Below are 19925 nucleotides of genomic sequence, written 5' to 3' on the forward strand. Positions count from 1 at the left end.
AGATTCCAGCATCTGCAATTCCTTGTGTTTGTGTGGTCAATTGAATGGAAGCTCAGGAGATGCTGAGGAGGAGATTAACCAGGTAAAGCTACAGTTAATGAACCACACCAAAGCTGGGGAATCTGTGAGATTCATTGCTACAGACGGCGGTGGAGGCCAAGTCAATGGATATTTTTAAGGCAGAGATAGACAGATTATTGATTAGTACGGGTGTCAGGGGTTATGGGGACAAGGCAGGAGAATGGGGTTGGGGGAGGAAGAGATAGATTCGCCACGATTGAATGGCGGAGTAGACTTGATGGGCCGAATGGCCTCATTCTGCTGCTATCACTTATGAATTGATGAAACCACCCTTTCACACCATGAAGATTAATTAACAAGACGGCTTCAGAATATGGCACGGAGCGCCAGGATCCTGAGGGAATGACCACTCAGGAATTGGCTCCATGGATTGTTGGGATACTGAGGGAATGATCGCTTGGGAATGGACCAGGGAATGACAGGAGACAGAGGGAACACTCACTCAAGGTACCGGCTCCAGCAAGACAGGAGCAGGCCATTAATTTAAACCTGTCTGAAATAAACACTGAACATTCTGGGATTACTCAACAAGTCAGTCAGCATCTCTGGAGAAAGTGAGAGGATGGAGAGACAGAGAGTGAGGGAGAGAGAGAGGTTGGGGGAGAGGAGAGAGGGAGTGAGATAGATAGGCTGTGGGCCGAGCATCAAAAATGTGTCGAGAAATCAAATTTTGTGACCCATGTCTCAGAACTACATAAACGTTTGCACAGATTTAGATGAAATATAATTGTGAAGGAAGTCATAACTCGTCAATGCCAAAAATTGCACATTAATTAATTAAACTAATTAGAAAATGAGATCAGAAAAGTAAGCGCCATCTAGTGTCCAATGCCCTTATTACTCACCGGCCTACCGACAGGCCCGACCGACTGACCCTGACCCTAACCCTAATCCTAGCCCAGCTGTACATTTGTTATTTATCATTTTTATTTAACAGTTCACATCATAACTTTATAAAGAGAAATCAATTGAAAAACAAAATGATCAGCAAGGTGAGCATTACCTTTATTCCTTGGAAACCTTGTTATTGCTACTGATATAATGAGGAGGCAGCCATGATCCCAGGGTCCTCGCTGCCTAGCGACCATCAAACAAAACGCGGCATTGGTCAATTAGCGTCTGACCTCAATGTCAAACGTGCATTGATTGGACAATTACTACTCTGAAAATTGGAAGTTTTAGTCATATTTAAACAAAATGTGCAGGTTTTGTTCTTGACGAGTTTCAGGTATGATTTATATCATATTTTTACACAATATGTGAAAAATTCAGGTTGTTCCGTGAGTTTGGTCATGAACCTGAAGGAAAAATCTCCTTGGTCAGTATGGATGAGTTGGGCCGAAGGGCCTGTTTCCATGCTGTATGACTCTACGAAGAGTCTTCAACCTGAAACGCTAACCTTTCCTCTTTCTCCAGACGCTGCCTGACCTGTTGAGTATTTTCGTTGTTTACTTCAGACTTGCAGCATCTGCAGGTTTGTTTGAATTCCGTGGGATTCATGGATGGTTGGTACAAAATGATGATTCACTGCTGGAAGAATCTGCAGCTGAAGCCGCTGACTGGCTCATCATTCAGAGTCCATCTTCTCCCACGCAATGTCCAACTGAGTTCTCTTCACAGTCTCATAGCCTTCGAAACCTGAGAATAAAACCAAATATCTGTTAGAAAGAACTGCAGATGCTGGTTTAAACATTGACTTCCCCAACTTCAGATAGTCCTTGCTTTCTCTCTCCATCCCCATCCCCTTCCCAGTTCTCCCACCAGTCTTACTGTCTCCGCCTACATTCTATCTGTCGCGCCCCCTCCCCTGACATCAGTCTGAAGGAGGGGCTCGACCCGAAACGTCACCCATTCCTTCTCTTCGGAGATGCTGAGTTACTCCAACATTTTGTGTCTACCTTCGAATAAAACCACATGACAGACTTTACCTGCCATGTCCAAGCATCATAATAATCTGAGCACAGAGAAGATTTTCGAGGATGTTTAGTTTAGAGATACAGTGCGGAAACAGGCCCTTCGGCCCGAGCGATCCCCGTACACAAACACTATCCCACACACTGGGGTCAATTTACAATATTTTACCAAAGCCAATTAAGGATGTGGGAGGAAACCGGAGCACTGGGAGTAAACCCACGTGTTCACAGGGAGATCATGCAAACTCCGTACAGACAGCACCAGTAGTCAGGATGGAACCCGGGTCTTTGGCGCTGTGAGGCAGCAAATCTACCGCTGTACCATGATGCAGGAAGGGGAGGAAGGAATGGAGGGGTGTGTTGGAGCATTGGAGAGGGGGCACCAGTGCAGCGCATGTCACAGCAGCTGGCTGGGGTTCGCTGCGGCAATGCACCATGCGCGTTTGGTCATCGGCACTCACCGTCACTCATGGCGATGGGGCAGGAGGTGTCTGCCACCTCTGCCTTCTTCCCCTTGCACATACGGCTGAACCAGTTGCTGTATTCTCTCCTCACCTGCCCACAGAAGGTAGCGTAAATAAACAAATCAGCACAAAAACATTGCACGAGACCGTACACTGACGACGTGAAAGCGAACCGTAGATTATTAATGTTCTTTAGATTTTTAGTTTAGAGATACAGTGTGGAAACCAGTCCTTGTCACTTGAAAATCTGAGTCCTTGTGTCATCCGACCCACATTGCCACTGTTGATTCAGAATTAAAGAACGTTCATTTAAGAAGGAGATGAGAAACTTTCTCAAAAAATTGATAATACTTGCAGTGAGTTAAAAGAACTGAAAAAGCAGAATAAGGAATTTGATAAGAGATTAAAATCAGAGTGTGTCAGAATTGAAAATGATTACAACAAGAAATTTAAAGGTGTAAAGGATGATTTCGGAAAGCTGGACGAGATAATGGAAGAAATGGAGAATGAGATAAAAGAGATTGTCTCGGAAATAAAGAGTTTGAAACAATCACAGAAAACTGAAGAGGACAAACTTGGAAGAATGACTGATAAATGTCTGGACCTGGAATCAAGAACTCGGAGATATAACTTGAGAATTCTTGGAGTAAAGGAAGGACGTGAAGGGCATGAATCTCAAGCATGTACTTTCGTTACTGATTTGCTCAAAGATGTCTTTGAACTGTCAGAAGAACCAAGAATAGACGTCGCTAACCGAGTTGGGTATGTTGCAAAAGGAAACATAAAGAAAAATTATTCAAGACAGATAATCGTGAAATTCCGTGACATCTCTTCAGTGGAATTTATATTGAAAAAGATCATTCATGGCAAGAAGCTAACATACCGTGGGGATAATGTGCGAATATTTCGCGATTACTCTCCTGAGGTAGTCCAGAAAATGAGATTGTTTACACCGGCAAGACACACTTTGAGGGATGTCCCAGGAGTAAGATATGGAATTTACTTTCCCGGAAAAATGAAGGTATCTTATAATCGCGTTGAACGCTCATTTGCAGAGCCCGGAAAAGCTTTAAAGTATGCAGAGGACATCGTTAAGAAAACATCGGGGCAAGCTGCCGACAAAGAAGAAGATTGAACTTTTTACAGAGCTTTGAACTGATTAAAATGGCCGAGCTAACCAGACAATTAAAAAGCTTATCTCATTGGAATGTGTTATTCAGAGAGCTTGGTTATATTCAACCTTGGATGAAAAGCTCAAAGTTTAACCCCTTGGCACCTGCCTGTACGGTAGTTAACCCTTTGGTACCGGCCTGTATGATGTATGGTAGTTATAGAATGGGATATTATGTAAGAATCCTGGGGGGATATATATTGGAAAGTTTAGATTAGATTAAGATTGGATAATTGGAAGGACATATATACTTATATAATCGTGTATATGTTGTGTTCTATATTTGTTTTGGGGTTTTTTTTACTCCTTATGTCTCTTCCTGGTAACTTTTTTTTTTTTAAATTTTTTATTTTTTCTCTCGGCTGTCACGCACTGGTTGATAAACTCATATAAGAAAAGACAAAATATGAAACGGTATGTAACTTTTTATGAGGATTCACCAAGGGGGAGGAGCTCCATGTATAACAACATCACGGAGGTCGATACATTTTTTGCCATCATTGATGGCTATTCGTCCTTAAGGTATCTTCCCTTAGATACCTTAATAGCACCTTTTTTTTAAAGCACAGTCAAGATTTTTATCTGTTTCATTTTTTTGAAAGTAATTGTATATCACATTCTTTTTTTCTTTTTCTAAGGCACTTTACAAGAAGGAGATGCAATATAAATCTAATAAACCGGGATGACCACCCAAGTCCTAAAATTCTGAGGTATTTGGTTGCACCATATGATTCAGGAATATTACCCTGATTACAATGCAAGACGATAGACAAATAAAGAATGGAGGAATTACATTTTGTAGTTGGAATATAAGGGGTGCCAACGAACCAATTAAGAGGGGTAAAATTTTTGCCCAACTAAAATCGTTGAAAAGCGACATAATGTTTTTGCAGGAGACCCACATGAAACAACAAACACAAATAAGATTAAAGGCGAATTGGATAGGCCAAACATACTACTCCTCATTTACTTCTAAATCTAGGGGTACAGCTATTCTTATTAGGAAAGGTATTCCTTTTAAATTAAAGAATACTATATCAGATAAAGAGGGAAGGTATACTATAGTCTCGGGTGAAATTTATGCAACCCCACTAACTTTGATAAATATTTATGCTCCGAATTTTGACAACCCCCAATTTTTTGATAAAATTATTGATATAATATCAGAGTTTAATTACCAAAATGTAATAATAGGGGGGGACTTTAACTGTGTTTTAGATTCATATCTAGATAAGTCATCAAAACAAAAGAAGAGTAATTTAAAATCTAAAACTAGCGAACTTCTAAATACATATATAAAAAATACTAATATAATAGATGTATGGAGATCTGCTAATCCAGTTGGAAGGGAATACTCGTTTTACTCTCCGGTGCATAAAACTTATTCAAGAATTGATTATTTTTTAGTGGACATGAAATTAATGCCTTATACAAACAACCCAACATACCACATTAGTAGTATCTCAGATCACTCTCCGTTGACATTCTCAGTAAAATTTGAGGGAATGCCGGGTAAAAAATTTTTTTGGAGGTTTAATACACATATTTTAAATGACGTGCAAGGCTATCAATATTTAAAACAACAAATGAAACTTTTTTTCGATACAAATGATATACCAGGTACTTCGCCTTCTTTATTATGGGAAACTTTTAAGGCATTTATGAGAGGAATTATAATTTCATACCAAAGTTTTCAAAATAAAAAGAATAAGACAGAACAATTGTTGTTAGAACAAGAAATCAGACAGTTAGAGTTGGATAATGCCAAAGATTCCACGACAGATAAACACAATAAGATAGTATTACTGAAATTTAAACTTAATCGAATTTTATCGGCAAGAGTAATAAGACTATTCCAAATTACAAAACAGGAACATTTTGAGTTTGGTGACAAGCCACATAAACTTTTAGCTCGCCAATTGAAAAAACAAGAAAGGGAAAATACTATAACCAAAATTAAATCAGAGAAAGGCAAATTACTAATACTACCTAAAGATATTAATAATAGATTTGCCCAATTTTACCAAAACTTATATACATCTAAAATTAAAATAGAAGATAGTAAAATAAAAAAAATTCTAGATAACTGTAACCTTCCAATACTGGACCCTTTGGAACAAGAGGAACTAGGAGCTCAAATTACAATCAAAGAAATAGGTGAAACAATAAAATCGTTGAAAAATGGTAAGACACCGGGACCAGATGGTTTTAATAATGAATTTTATAAAAAATTTCAGGAGATAACGGCCCCTTATTTATTTAATTTATACTCCCATGCTTTTAAAGAAAACAAACTACCTGAAACACTAACAGAATCAACTATTACGCTTATTCCAAAAAAAGATAAAGATTTAGAAGATCCGGGCTCGTACAGAGCTATATCACTTTTAAATACAGATCAGAAAATTTTAGCAAAGATTTTAGCAAGTAGATTAAGCAAATATATTAGTAAACTGATAAACCCTGATCAAACGGGGTTTATACCTAAAAGATACTCATTTAATAATCTGAGACGCCTGTTTTTAATATAATGTACTCGCATAAAGTAGAGGAAGAAGATATATCAATTATTTCTTTGGATGCAGAGAAAGCATTTGATCAGGTAGAGTGGCAATACTTATATAAAGTACTACAAAAATCTAACATGGGAGAGGATTTTATAACATGGGTAAAATTATTATATGATAAACCGATGGCAAGAATTTTAACTAATAACATGTTATCTCAAAAATTTCAACTATCAAGGGGTAATAGGCAGGGATGTGCACTATCACCCCTGCTATTTGCCCTTATGATAGAACCCCTGGCTGAAAGTATAAGAATTCATCCGAATATTCAGGGCTATAATACCAGGGACTCAAAGAATAAAATCTCATTATATGCAGACGATATACTTTTATATATTACAAAGTCACAAACGAGCATACCAAATTTATTAAACTTAATAGAGGAATTTGGGTCTTTTTCTGGATATAGAATAAACTGGAACAAAAACGAAATCATGACATTAAAACCTCAAGAACCTACACACTTACTGAAGTTCCCCTTTAAAATCGCAACAGAAAAATTTAAATATTTGGGTATTCAGATTACTAGAAAATATAAAGCATTATTCAATGCTAATTTCATACCTTTATTAAATAAACTTAATACACGGATTAAATTTTGGAAAACACTTCCCTTATCATTATTAGATAGAATAAATGCAATAAAAATGATCTTCTTACAACAATTACTATACCTATTTCAGTCTATACCGGTATATATACCAAAATATTTAAAAAAAAAATTAGACTCTAACATTACAAATTATATTTGGGACTATAAATCACATAGAATCACAAAAAAACACTTATGTAAACCAAAAGAGGTCGGGGGACTTTCACTTCCGAATTTTATGTATTATTACTGGGCAGTGCATATTAAGAATATGATTTATTGGTTGGATAGTTCTACACAACAGACAGAATGGATAAAAATGGAGAAGGAGGATTGTCATCCTTGTAATATAGGAACGATCCTCTTTTCCCCCAAAAAACTGAATAACACAATATATAAGAAGAACCCAATTATATATGGTACAATAAGAATTTGGAAACAAATAAAATTATCTTTAAAATTAAGAAATCTATCACTGTTAATGCCAATTGCGAATAACCCTTTATTTAAACCATCTCTTATTGATAAGACATATAACCAATGGGAAAGTCTCGGAATTAGAAGGATCAGGGATATGTACGAAATGGGAAACCTACTATCATTCCAACAACTACAATTAAAATTTAAATTGAAAAACAACCAATATTTTAAATATCTTCAGATTTGCGACTTTGTGAAAAAATATATACAAGGATATCAAAAAGTAACTCCTGACTTATTGGAAGAAGCAATGAATATTGAAGCCGACTCACAAAAATTAATATCCTATTTATATAATAGTATTCTAAATATAGACCTACCATCGACAGAGGTACTTAGAGAAGAGTGGGAACGGGAATTAATGATAAAAATTACGAAGGTTAAATGGGAAAAATACCTGATATATATTCACAAATGTTCAATTAATGTAAGACATAATCTAATTCAATTTAAAATTGTACATAGATTATATTATTCAAAAACAAGATTGAACAAATTTTATCCAAATATATCCGCCACTTGTGATAAATGTCTAGCCCAAAAGGCAACTATAACACACTCCTTAGTTTCCTGCATAAAACTTTATAGATTTTGGAATGATATTTTTGAAATACTTACAAAATTATTCAAGACAAGAATAGAACCTAATACTGAAATGATTATATTTGGTGTAATGGAAGATGGGAATAAATTGAACACATCTCAAAATCTATTCCTTAATTATGGTTTAATAATAGCAAAAAAATTAATACTTAAATTTTGGAAGGGTACATCAATACCAACGCTTAAAATGTGGATTGCAAGTATGTTGGACACCGCTCATCTTGAGGAAATGCGATTCCTCCTAATGGATAAATCAGACCAATTCATAACGAGTTGGTCTCCATTCGTCGTTTTTTTGGAATCATATGGTGCAACACAATTGTAAAAAATAACGGTTTCAGGACTGGACGAGGGTTGGTCAAGATTATAAATAATGATCTCCTTTTCTTTTCACTATTTTCTCTCTCAACTTTCTTCATTTACTCGTTTTCTTTCTTCACACACTATATATTTCACATTTTTCTATCCTTTACTATCTAACTTCTTTTTCTTATTCTCATCTTTTTTCAATGTAACAAAAAAAAAAGAAGTTGTACATAAAATGTATTATGAAAATATATATTAGGCACTTTGGTGCCATGTGACTGTGCTTACTTCTAATAAAATAAAATATTAAAAAAAAAAAAAAAAAAGAAAAAACATTAAAAAAAAAAAAAAAAAAGTTAAAAAAATTTAAAAAAGGAGATGAGGAGGAATTTCTTTAGTCGGTGGCGAATCTGTGGAATTCGTTGACACAGACGGCTGTTGAGGCCAAGACATTGGTTATTTTTAAAGCAGAGAATGACAGATTCTTGACTAGTATGGGGGTCAAAGGTTATGGTGAGAGGGCAAGAGAATGGGGTCAAGAGGGAAGACAGATCAGCCATGATTGAATGGTAGAGTGGACTTGATGGGCCGAATGGTCTAATTCTGTTCTCATGAACTGATGAATTCTGTTGTTGGTGAAGGGCGACACGGTGGCGCAGCGGTAGAGTTGTTGCCTCACAGCGCCAGAGACCCGGGTTCGATCCTGACTACGGGTGCTGTCTGTGCGGAGTTTGCACGTTCTCCCCGTGACAGTGTGGGTTTTCTCCGGGTTCTCCTGTTTCCTCCCACACTCCAAAGACGTACAGGTTTGTAGGTTAATTGGCTTTGGTAAAAAATGAAAATTGTCCCTAATGTTTAGGATAGAATCGCAGAGTCATAGAGTGATATATGTGCCCGCACCGGCCAACATGTCCCAGCTACAGCAGAATAGCGCGAGGGTGAGAGCAGATTACCTGCTGGTTCAGCAGGCAGTGGACCAGGAAGATGAACACTCCCTGGGAGCCGTTTACAATGGTGAATATGTACGACAACACTATGGTGTCCTTGTTCAGCTGGAAAAGTCCAATGACCCATGAGCAGCCCAACACAACGAATTGGGCCATGGTCTTGAAGGTCCGTATCCTGGTGATTTACAAAGACAGGGTGAGGACCTCAACCCAGCAGTGAACCATGCCCAAAATCCCCTCAACCCCCAACATTCCTTCCCCTCTCTCTCGTCTCCCTCTCCCCGACTCTCAGTCTGAAGAAGTGGTCACATACACCAAGTATGAAGAAGGCTCTCTACCCGAAACATCACCCGTTCCTTCTCCCCAGAGATGCTTCCTATCCCGTTGAGTTACTCCAGCATTTTGTGTCTAACTACTATCTACCTCACTGGTGACTCTCAGACTATCCTTGATCGGACTTTGCTGGCTTTACCTTGCACTAAACGTTATTCCCTTATCATGTATCTATACACTGTAAATGGCTCAATTGTAATCACATATTGTCTTTCCGCTGACTGGATAGCTTTTCACTGTACCTCGGTACACATGGCAATAAACTAAACTGAACTGAACTGGGAACATGAGGAAAGGAACTGCAGATGCTGGTTTAAACCACAGATAGACACAACAAGCTGGAGTAACTTAAGAAAGAACTGCAGATGATGGATAAATCAAATGTAGACAAAAATGCTGGAGAAACACAGCGGGTGAGGCAGCATCTATGGAGCGAAGGAAAAAGGCGACGTTTCGGGCCAAGACCCTTCTTCAGTCTGATGTGGGGTGGGGGGGGGGGGGGGCGGGGAAAAATAAAAGAGGCGGAGACAGTGGGCTGTGGGAGAGCTGGGTAGGGGAGGGGAAGAAAGGAGAAAGCAGGGACTACCTGAAATTGGAGAAGTCAATGTTCATACCGCTGGGATGTAAACTACCCAAGCAAAATATGAGTTGCTGCTTCTCCAATTTGCGGTGGGACTCACTCTGGCCATGGAGGAGGCCCAGGACAGAAAGGTCGGATTCGGAATGGGAGGGGGAGTTGAGGTGCTGAGCCACCGGGAGATCAGGTTTGTTATTGTGAACTGAGCGGAGGTGTTGGGCGAAGTGATCTATATACCTTCGATATATATGTATTATATCTCTCTCTACATCACCCTCTATATCTCTAGTTTCCCTTTCCCCTGAATCTGGGTCTGAAGAAGGTGTCTTGACTTGAAACGTCACCTATTCCTTCTCTCCAGAGATGATGCCTGACCCGCTAAGTATCTCCTCAGTTATTGTTGGCTAGCGATCAATATCCTCACTGTAGCTGAGCAGACCCAGCAACCCTACGATGGTTGACCTCTGCCTCCCCCTGTTTCTTGTGAGGTTTCACACGTACCTGGAGTCCTTGATGGTTGAGACATTGGTGTTCAGGGCAGTCTTGATATTCCTCAAGTTCCATATGATCATGACAAACAAAACCGTGTTAACCTGCAACACAGCAGCACCGTAATTATAGTTCCAACTAGACCAAGTGATCTTCCAATCTCACTGTGGAACTGCTACACTACAATGCTGAGAAACTATATTCTGCACTCTGGTCTCTTCACTCGTACTGTTGTACTTGAGTTTGGCTTGATTGTATTTATGCACGGTGGCGCAGCGGTAGAGATAACCATATAACCATATAACAATTACAGCACGGAAACAGGCCATCTCGGCCCTACAAGTCCGTGCCGAACAAATTTTTTTTCCCCTTAGTCCCACCTGCCTGCACTCATACCATAACCCACCATTCCCTTCTCATCCATATGCCTATCCAATTTATTTTTAAATGATACCAATGAACCTGCCTCCACCACTTCCACTGGAAGCTCATTCCACACCGCTACCACTCTCTGAGTAAAGAAGTTCCCCCTCATATTACCCCTAAACTTCTGTCCCTTAATTCTGAAGTCATGTCCTCTTGTTTGAATCCTCCCTATTCTCAAAGGGAAAAGCTTGTCCACATCAACTCTGTCTATCCCTCTCATCATTTTAAAGACCTCTATCAAGTCCCCCCTCAACCTTCTGCGCTCCAGAGAATAAAGACCTAACTTATTCAACCTATCTCTGGATGCTGCCTGATAGCGCCAGAGTCCCGGGCTCAAAGCTGACCACGGGTGCTGTCTGTACGGACAGCACGTCTGCTTCGGGGGGCAGTGGAGGCCGGTTCTCTGGATACTTTCAAGAGAGAGCTAGATAAGGCTCTTAAAGATAGCGGAGTCAGGGGACATGGGGAGAAGGCAGGAACGGGGTACTGATTGGGGATGATTAGCCATGATCACAGTGAATGGCGGTGCTGGCTCGAAGGGCCGAATGGCCTATTCCTGCATCTACTGTCTATTGACACAGATACACACACATACACATGCACACACACAAGCATTCACACACACACACACACACACTGACACTCATACACACACTCTCACGCACACACTCATACATTTGCAGACACGCACGCACACACACCTCTCTCTCATGTACACACACACACACACACAGGTACATGGATAGGACAGGTTTGGAGGGATATGGGCCACAGGCGGGCAGGTGGGACTAGTGTAGATGGGACATGTTGGTCAGTGTGGGCAAGTTGGGCTGAAGGGCCTGTTTTCACACTGTATCACGCTATGACTGTAAAACATGGACTGAGGAGCAGTCCACAAATGAAACATTCAACATGACACCAGGGTACTCATAGACATACTTGGTGCAAACTTCACCCCGATGAAAAATAAAAATCCCTGTGCAACAAGTAGCTAATAATAGACTAGGTTAAAAGAGGATTCAAGTTTCACAAGAGGGAGGGAATGTGCTGGTTTAGTCCAAAGCAGACCAAAATACAGGAGCTAGTGTGAGGGGGAGATTAGATGCTTTCAATGATGTAGAAAGAGTTGGTGGAGATTTGATGAGAGTTTGGTTTAGGTTAGTTTAGAGATACAGCACGGAAACAGGCCCTTTGGCCCACCAGGTCCAGCGATCCCCGCACACTAACGCTATCCTACACACACTGGAGACAATTTACACATACACCAAGTCAATTAAACTACAAACCTGCATGTCTTTGGAGTGTGGGAGGAAACCGGAGCACCCGGAGAAAACCCACGCGGGTCACAAAGCGGATGTACAAACTCCATACAGATAAAACCGCTGGTCAGGATGGAACCCGGGTCTCTGGAGCTGTGAGGCAGCAACTCTACCGCTGCGCCACCGTGCCACCCTAATGGACAGGCCTTGAGATACCACCCGTGCTTGCTCCACTTACTCTGCCTCATCAGAGAAACATAGACAATAGGTGCAGGAGTAGGCCATTCGGCCCTTCGAGCCAACATCACTATTCAATATGATCATGACTGGTCATCCCAAATCAATACCCCATTCCTGCTTTCTCCCCATATCCCTTGATTCCGTTAGCCCAAAGAGCTAAATCTAACTCTCTTTTGAAAACATCCAGTGAATTGGCCTCCACTGCCTTCTGTGGCAGAGAATTCCACAGATTCACAACTCTGGTTGAAAAAGCTTTTTCCTCATCACAATCCTAAACAGCCTACCCCTTGTTCTTAAACTGTGATACCTGGTTCTGGACTCGGTTGGGAAGGCGGATGAAGGTTGCGGCAGAAAAGGGTCTCCAGTCGCCTTGGACTCCATGCCACTGGATCCTGACCCAGATCCGTCAAGGACCGTGGGGTGGGCTGTCTGTGCACCAGTCTCCCCACGTTAAACAAAGTCACGCACAGGCGTCCTCCACAGTCATACTCGTTGCGATGAAAGGGCGGGAGAGGGGAACAGTATAGAAGCTGAGTATAGAAGCTGGGATGTAATGTTAAAATTGTACAAGGCATTGGTGAGACCAAATCTGGAGTATGGTGTACAATTTTGGTCGCCCAATTATAGGAAGGATGTCAACAAAATAGAGAGAGTACAGAGGAGATTTACTAGAATGTTGCCTGGGTTTCAAAAACTAAGTTACAGAGATAGGTTTAATAAGTTAGGTCTTTATTCTCTGGAGCGCAGAAGGTTAAGGGGGGACCTGATAGAGGTCTTTAAAATGATGAGAGGGATAGACAGAGTTGATGTGGACAAGCTTTTCCCTTTGAGAATAGGGAAGATTCAAACAAGAGGACATGACTTCAGAATTAAGGGACAGAAGTTTAGGGGTAATATGAGGGGGAACTTCTTTACGCAGAGAGTGGTAGCAGGGGTGTGGAATGAGCTTCCAGTGGAAGTGGTGGAGGCAGGTTCATTGGTATCATTTAAAAATAAATTGGATAGGCATATGGATGAGAAGGGAATAGAGGGTTATGGTATGAGTGCAGGCAGGTGGGACTAAGGGGAAAAAAATTTGTTCGGCACGGACTTGTAGGGCCGAGATGGCCTGTTTCCGTGCTGTTATTGTTATATGGTTATATGTTATATGGTTAACAGGACTAGCAGCCAGCAGCTTGGGCAACCGTGGCCGGTGACATGTCCAGGCACTGGTCACTCATAGACTGACCACAGGCAGTCACCCGCCATGGGAAGGTCACACACACACACACGAAGGCACCACCTTCAACTCTCCCACTACCGTATGGCTTTCCCCTTATTTTAAGAATAAGGAATAAGCCATTTAGAACGGAGACAAGGAAACACTTTTTCACACAGAGAGCGGTGAATCTGTGGAATTCTCTGCCTCAGAAGGCGGTGGAGGCAGGTTCTCTGGATACTTTCAAGAGAGAGCTAGATAGGGCTTTTACAGATAGTAGAGGCAGGGGATATGGGGAGAAGGCAGGAACGGGGTACTGATTGGGATCAGCCATGATCACATTGAGTGGCGGTGCTGGCTTGAAGGGCTGAATGGCCTACTCCTGCACTTATTTTCTATTGTCTATTGTATCACTCCTTCCAACCTTACCAAAACCACGAAGGACACCGGACCCAACAAACTCCAGATAAAACCTTTCTCCAGATCCAGCCAACACCTGCAAGTAAAGAAACATGTATTCATTTAGCAATGGGATTTTCAAAAGTAATAAGTTTTTTTTAACCTTCTGGGGCTTCTGTTAAAGTCTTGCATCACAACTTCTGACAGCCAGGGTGATAGACGCAGAATAACTCAACGGGTCAGGCAGCATCTCTGGAGAACATGGAGAGCTGACGTTTCAGGTCGGGACCCTTCTTCAGAAGTGGTATTTGAGGCAGAACAAGGGTCTTGACCCGTAATGTCGCCCATTCCTTCTCTCCAGAGATGCTGCCTGTCCCGCTGAGTTACTCCAGCGTTTTGTGTCGATCTTCGGTTTAAACCAGCATCTGCAGTTCCTTCCTCCATATGATATTAACACCAATCAGGATGAGTGGACTGGAGGCTGCGTCAGCTTGAATGGAGCGTCTGGGTGGGCATGGAGGAGTTGGGCCTAGTCTGTGGCTCTGGGACAGCAGAGATTGTAAAGGCAGCACACAGTACAAACAGGTATATGTAGGAAGGAAGATGCTGCTTTAAACTGCATAGATAGACACAGAGCTGGAGTAACTCAGCGGGACAGGCAGCATCTCTGGAGAGAAGGAATGGGTGACGTTTCTTCAGTCTGTGTGATGGTGTGTGTCACCGTGTGTGTCACTGTGTGTGTCACTGTGTGTATCACTGTGTGTATCACTGTGTGTCACCGTGTGTGTCACCATGTGTGACGGTGTGTGTCACTGTGTGTATCACCGTGTGTATCACCGTGTGTGTCACCGTGTGTATCACCGTGTGTATCACCGTGTGTGACGGTGTGTGTCACCGTGTGTGTCACCGTGTGTGTCACCGTGTGTGACGGTGTGTGTCACCATGTGTGTCACCGTGTGTGACGGTGTGCGTGACGGTGTGTGTGACGGTGTGTGTCACCATGTGTGTCACCGTGTGTGATGGTGTGTGTCATACTGACCGGTCATGACTCCAGTAGCCGCAGGTGTTGACAAAGGCTGCCACGGCCACCACCAGCGCCGGGCACAGGTAGGCGACAATGTACATGTATCGCCGCTTCATCACGCGTGTGCGGGTGAAGTTCACCACCTTCAGGTTGAGCACCATCAGCCACAGGTGTAAGGCCTCCAGCAGCATCCAGCTGAACGCCACCAGCAGCAGGTAGTGCAGACTACCCAGCACCAACGCACACTCTATCTGCAGAGACAACAGTGGTCACTGCATGCCCATTGGAGACCACCCAATACCCACACTTCACCTACTCCACCCATCCAATCAAGGCCACCCACCCAAACAGCCAACCCATCCCTACCCACTCTCACCCACCCTCAACCCAACACACTCCATGCCCCCTGGCCAATACCTACCTCACGCCTCATGCACCCTCACCCCACACAACACCCACCCCACACCCACCCCGCACCCGTCACCCACACGTTACCGATTGCGGTTTGATGAACATGGTGATGAGGAAGAGCAGCTCGGCCAGGAAGAGGTTGAGGCAGAGGTGCGCTCGGATCAGCGTGTTGGGACCGCGGATGGCCTTGCACCAGAAGAAGGTTGCTAAGGACAACAAGAGGAAGAAGAGCGACACGGGCAGCACCAGCACAGTGATCCACCAGAGGGCGGTACTGTGCACCGGGTCCTGTGGGCAACACAGATCAACATCAGGCAACCGCAATGTAAATGGTCCAAGTTTACGATGCAGCACAAACCACACCAACTTACTCCAGTACTTTGTGAGCCTGAAGAAGGGTCTCGACCTGAAACGTCGCCTATTTCCTTCGCTCCGTAGATGCTGCCTCACCCACTGAGTTCCTCAAGCATTTTTGTCTACCTTCCAGTCTTTTGTTAGGTTATTTTCTAAACCAGTATCAGCAGTTCAGCCGAAATGTGTTGGAAGGAACAGCAGATGCTGGTTTACACTGAAGATATGCACAGAATGCTGGTGTAACTCAGTGGGTCAGGCAGCATCTATGGAGCGAAGGAATTGGTGATGTTTCGCATCGAAATCCTTCCTCAGTTGCTGGTTTACATTGTGGAGTAATTCAACGGCAGCACCTTCAGAGAAAAAGGATGGGTGACATTTTGTCTCGGTCTGTAGGTTTCCTCAAAGTGCCCCTAGAGTGTAGGATGCGAAAGTGGGATAACATGGAACTAGTGTACATGTGATCAGTAGTCGGCGTGGACTCGGTGGGCTATTATCAACAGACTGGAAAAGCAACAAAATGAAATGAAACAAATTTAAATGAAACTGAACTGAACTAAATTGTACACTCTGGAGTTTAGAAGGATGAGAGGGTATCTCATTGAACATATAAAGTCATTAAGGGTTTGGACACGCTAGAGGCAGGAAACAAGTTCTCGATGTTGGGGGAGTTCAGAACCAGGGGCCACAGTTTAAGAACAAGGGGTAGGCCATTTAGAACGGAGACGAGGAAACACTTTTTCACATAGAGAGTTGTGAATCTGTGGAATTCCTCTGTTGAGGCCGGTTCTCAGGATACTTTCAAGAGAGAGCTAGATAGGACTCTTGAAGATAGCGGAGTCAGGGGATACGGAGAGAGAGCAGGAACGGGGTACTGATTGTGGATGATCAGCCATGATCACATTGAATGGTGGCGCTGGCTCGAAGGGCCGAATGGCCTACTCCTGCACCTATTGTCTATTGTCTAAATTAAACGGAACTTAGCGGAACAAAACTAATCTAAATGAAACTAATTTAAACTAAACTCCACTGAGCGAGCTTACCGAGGTCATGATCGAACCTGGCCAATAGTTCTATGTTATCCCACTCTCACATCTCACACACTGGGGGCAATTTACAATTAACCTCCAAACCCGCACGTCTTTGGGATGTGGGAGGAAACGGGAGCACTCGGAGGAAACCCCCGCGGTCACGGGGTGAACATGCAAACATTTGTGAAGACTTTCCACTGACTGGATAGCACGCAACAAAAACGCTATTCGATGCATGTGACACTAAACAAAACAAATTTAAACTCCTCAACTAAAAGTGTTTAAACAAAACAAAACTAAAATAAAATGAGTTAAACTAAACTAAATTAAAATAAACCAAATTAATGTAAAATAAATTAAACTAAACTAAACTGAAAGAAAGGAAACATCTAAACTAAAAGAAGCTAAACTGAACTAAACTAAACTAAAGTGTCCCTGTATTTACATGGGGACAGCACCAGAGGTCAGGATTGAACCTGTGTCTCTGGCGTTGTGAGGCAGCAACTCTACCAGCTACTCCACTGTGTGGCGCCCGTGTTCCTGCTGCCTGTGTTCCTGCGCTGCCGGTCTGTGGGCCAAGCGGCTGCCCGATGCCCAGCTCCATGCCCGCTCTCCACCCGTCTCACCATTTTGTACTGAGCCAGCAGCAGGGCAAAGCTGGACAGGGTGTTGTAGGTACAGGTGGCGTGAGTCTTGTTGCCGCTGCTCTCCTGCTGTGTTGCCCAGCCGTTGCCCATCCAGGTGCCGCAGTGTCTCTTCCTCTTGCCATCATCGCACGGCTGGAAGCAAGCACACCTGAGTATTACACACCTCCCTTACACACACGCACATGCACACACACTCACACACTCACACTCAAATACACACACTCAAACACACACACACACACACACACACACACTCTCACTGACTCTATGACCGTGCGGTGAGGTCCTGGACTCTCCCACCAGTGGAAACAGAAGATGTTGGAATCGATTTATTGCACAAGTTTCCAAAGCCGGCACCCAACCCAGGCGACGATAGTTTTAAAAACCAAAAATAATTTATTCACTTATTATTAAATAATATTTTACAAACTAAACCAGTGGTAACGCACCCAGCAGCATAATACAAAATCACCAAATTATCTAATCACTCAATTTTCAAGTAACTATATCGTCATCCATATTAATGACACATTCCACCCTCCGCGGTGCCCAGCGGTCCCGGAAATCCCCCAGGGTGCCCGTGGACAGCGCGTAGACCCTCTCTAACACCACCCGGGCGCGGAGGTAACCCCAGAAAAAGGGCAGGTAGCCGGCACGGGCAGAGCTCTCTTCCGACCTGGCGCTGTGACTCGCGGATGGCCAACTTGGCCAGGCCCAGGTGCAACCCAACCAGGACATCTTCAGCCCCCCTACCCTCTCCCCTACACACAGGGTGTCCAAAGATGTGGACGGTGGGTGCGGAGCACATTTGAGTGCTGGCCCATAGAAGCAGATCTACAGTCACATTACAACCGCTCCACAATCTGAAATCTCTACATCTAAAGCAACATTTCTTACTTTCTCACCTCATTTCTAAAGCTTCATCCTTTTGTTCTGAAGCTTTAGTTTAGTTTAGTTTATTTTAGAGATACAGCGCGGAAACAGGCCCTTCAGCTCACTGAGTCCGCGCCGACCAGCGATCCCCGCACATTAACATTATCCTACACACACTATGGACAATTTTTACATTTACTAAGCCAATTAACCCAGAAACCTGCACGTCTTTGGAGTGTGGGAGGAAACCGAATATCCTGGAGAAAACCCACGCTGGTCACGGGGAGAACATGCAAACTCCGTACTGACAGCACCCACAGTCGGGATCGAACCCGGGTCTCCGGTGCTGATTTGCTGTAAGGCAGCAACTCTACCGCTGTGCCACCGTGACCGCCCAAAAGCAGTGGCCACTGGTCCTAGACTCTCCCACTGGTGGAAGCATAGAAGATGGTGGAATGGGTTTATTGCGCAGGGATCTCGGGGTCCGCCGTTACTGCCGTTTGCCTTGCCCCACCGCTGAGTGCTCACCTTGCTCACCTCCTCCTTCACACGGAAGGTGATGTTGAGGGTTGGTGTCAGACCCTGCCTCTGGCCGCCCACTTTGGTCACCGTCACCACCTTCGAATTGAACTTCACACTGGCGTTGTCTCTGCCTCCCTCCTGCACCAACGTTGGCTCCACGACGGTCTCCAGCTTTCTGTAAGCCAGGAAGGTGAGGAGAGCGTTCTCTGTCCCACCCCGTGTGTGAGAGAGAGGAAGGTGGACAGTCTGATTGGGCTCCATGTAGAAAGCACTACCACCTCGAAACTACTCATCCCCACTCCAGCTAACCTCATCCCACCCCATCTAACCTCATCCCACCCATCCCCATCTCATCCGACCCCATCCCCATCTCATCCCAACCCATCTAACCTCATCCCACCCCATCTAACCTCATCCCACCCCATCTAACCTCATCCCACCCCATCAAATCTCATCCCACCCCATCTCCATCTAACCCCATCCCACCTCATGCTCAACCCCAAACCTCATTAACCCTCACCCACCAGACTCCCATGGTTCCTGCATCCACCTCCAGACCCTCATCGTTCCATCAACCTCCATCCACTATTCAACCCCTCCATAACCTCCCTTCCTGGGCTGTCATAGCTGTACCTGGGTTCCACCCGGAAACTCTGCCTCCCTCCCACCCTGCTCACCCACTCCCAAATTCCTTCACTCTGCCTTTGAATCGAGTTGGTACAGTCCACGGATGTCCATCGTGGTCAGAGCAGGGGCCTGGACATGGGTGAACAGTGATGGTGGTCTCCACTGCTGTGGCCTGGACTGGCTCGGCATTATGGGACTTCCCGGTGAGCAGAGCAGCTCAGGGCTGGCCCAGGTGAGAAGATCATAAGGTCATAGTGATAGGACTAGCCCATCGTCTACTCCGCCATTCAATCATGGCTGATGTATCTCTCTCTCCTAACCCCATTCTCCCCATAACATCTGACACCCGTACTAATCACGAATCTATCTATCTCTGCCTTAACAATATCCACTG

General features: G+C 43.6%; 1 protein-coding gene across 1 annotated transcript; it reads right to left on the bottom strand.

Annotated features, from left to right (window-relative positions):
* Positions 1-1414: 1414 nt before the first annotated feature.
* LOC129715122 (adhesion G protein-coupled receptor E3-like) lies at positions 1415-19165 on the bottom strand. Its single transcript, XM_055664991.1, has 9 exons — positions 18911-19165; positions 17489-17641; positions 15565-15768; positions 15085-15320; positions 14076-14142; positions 10536-10627; positions 9131-9299; positions 2456-2549; positions 1415-1719 (listed from the first exon to the last, which is right to left on the bottom strand). The coding sequence occupies exons 1-9, from the start codon at positions 19163-19165 to the stop codon at positions 1649-1651; spliced, it is 1341 nt and encodes a 446-aa protein (XP_055520966.1). The 3' UTR covers positions 1415-1648.
* Positions 19166-19925: the final 760 nt, after the last annotated feature.

Source organism: Leucoraja erinacea, unplaced genomic scaffold (assembly GCF_028641065.1).
Source record: "Leucoraja erinacea ecotype New England unplaced genomic scaffold, Leri_hhj_1 Leri_1025S, whole genome shotgun sequence".
Lineage (NCBI taxonomy): Eukaryota > Metazoa > Chordata > Chondrichthyes > Rajiformes > Rajidae > Leucoraja > Leucoraja erinaceus.

Coding starts and splice junctions, on each gene's coding strand:
- LOC129715122 (XM_055664991.1), bottom strand. CDS start 19,165: ATGGAGCCCAATCAGACTGTCCACCTTCCTCTCTCTCACACACGGGGT. Junction 17,642..18,910: donor TGAAGGAGGAGGTGAGCAAG/GTGAGCACTCAG, acceptor GCTTGCTTCCAG/CCGTGCGATGATGGCAAGAG. Junction 9,300..10,535: donor TCAACCATCAAGGACTCCAG/GTACGTGTGAAA, acceptor GTAAATCACCAG/GATACGGACCTTCAAGACCA.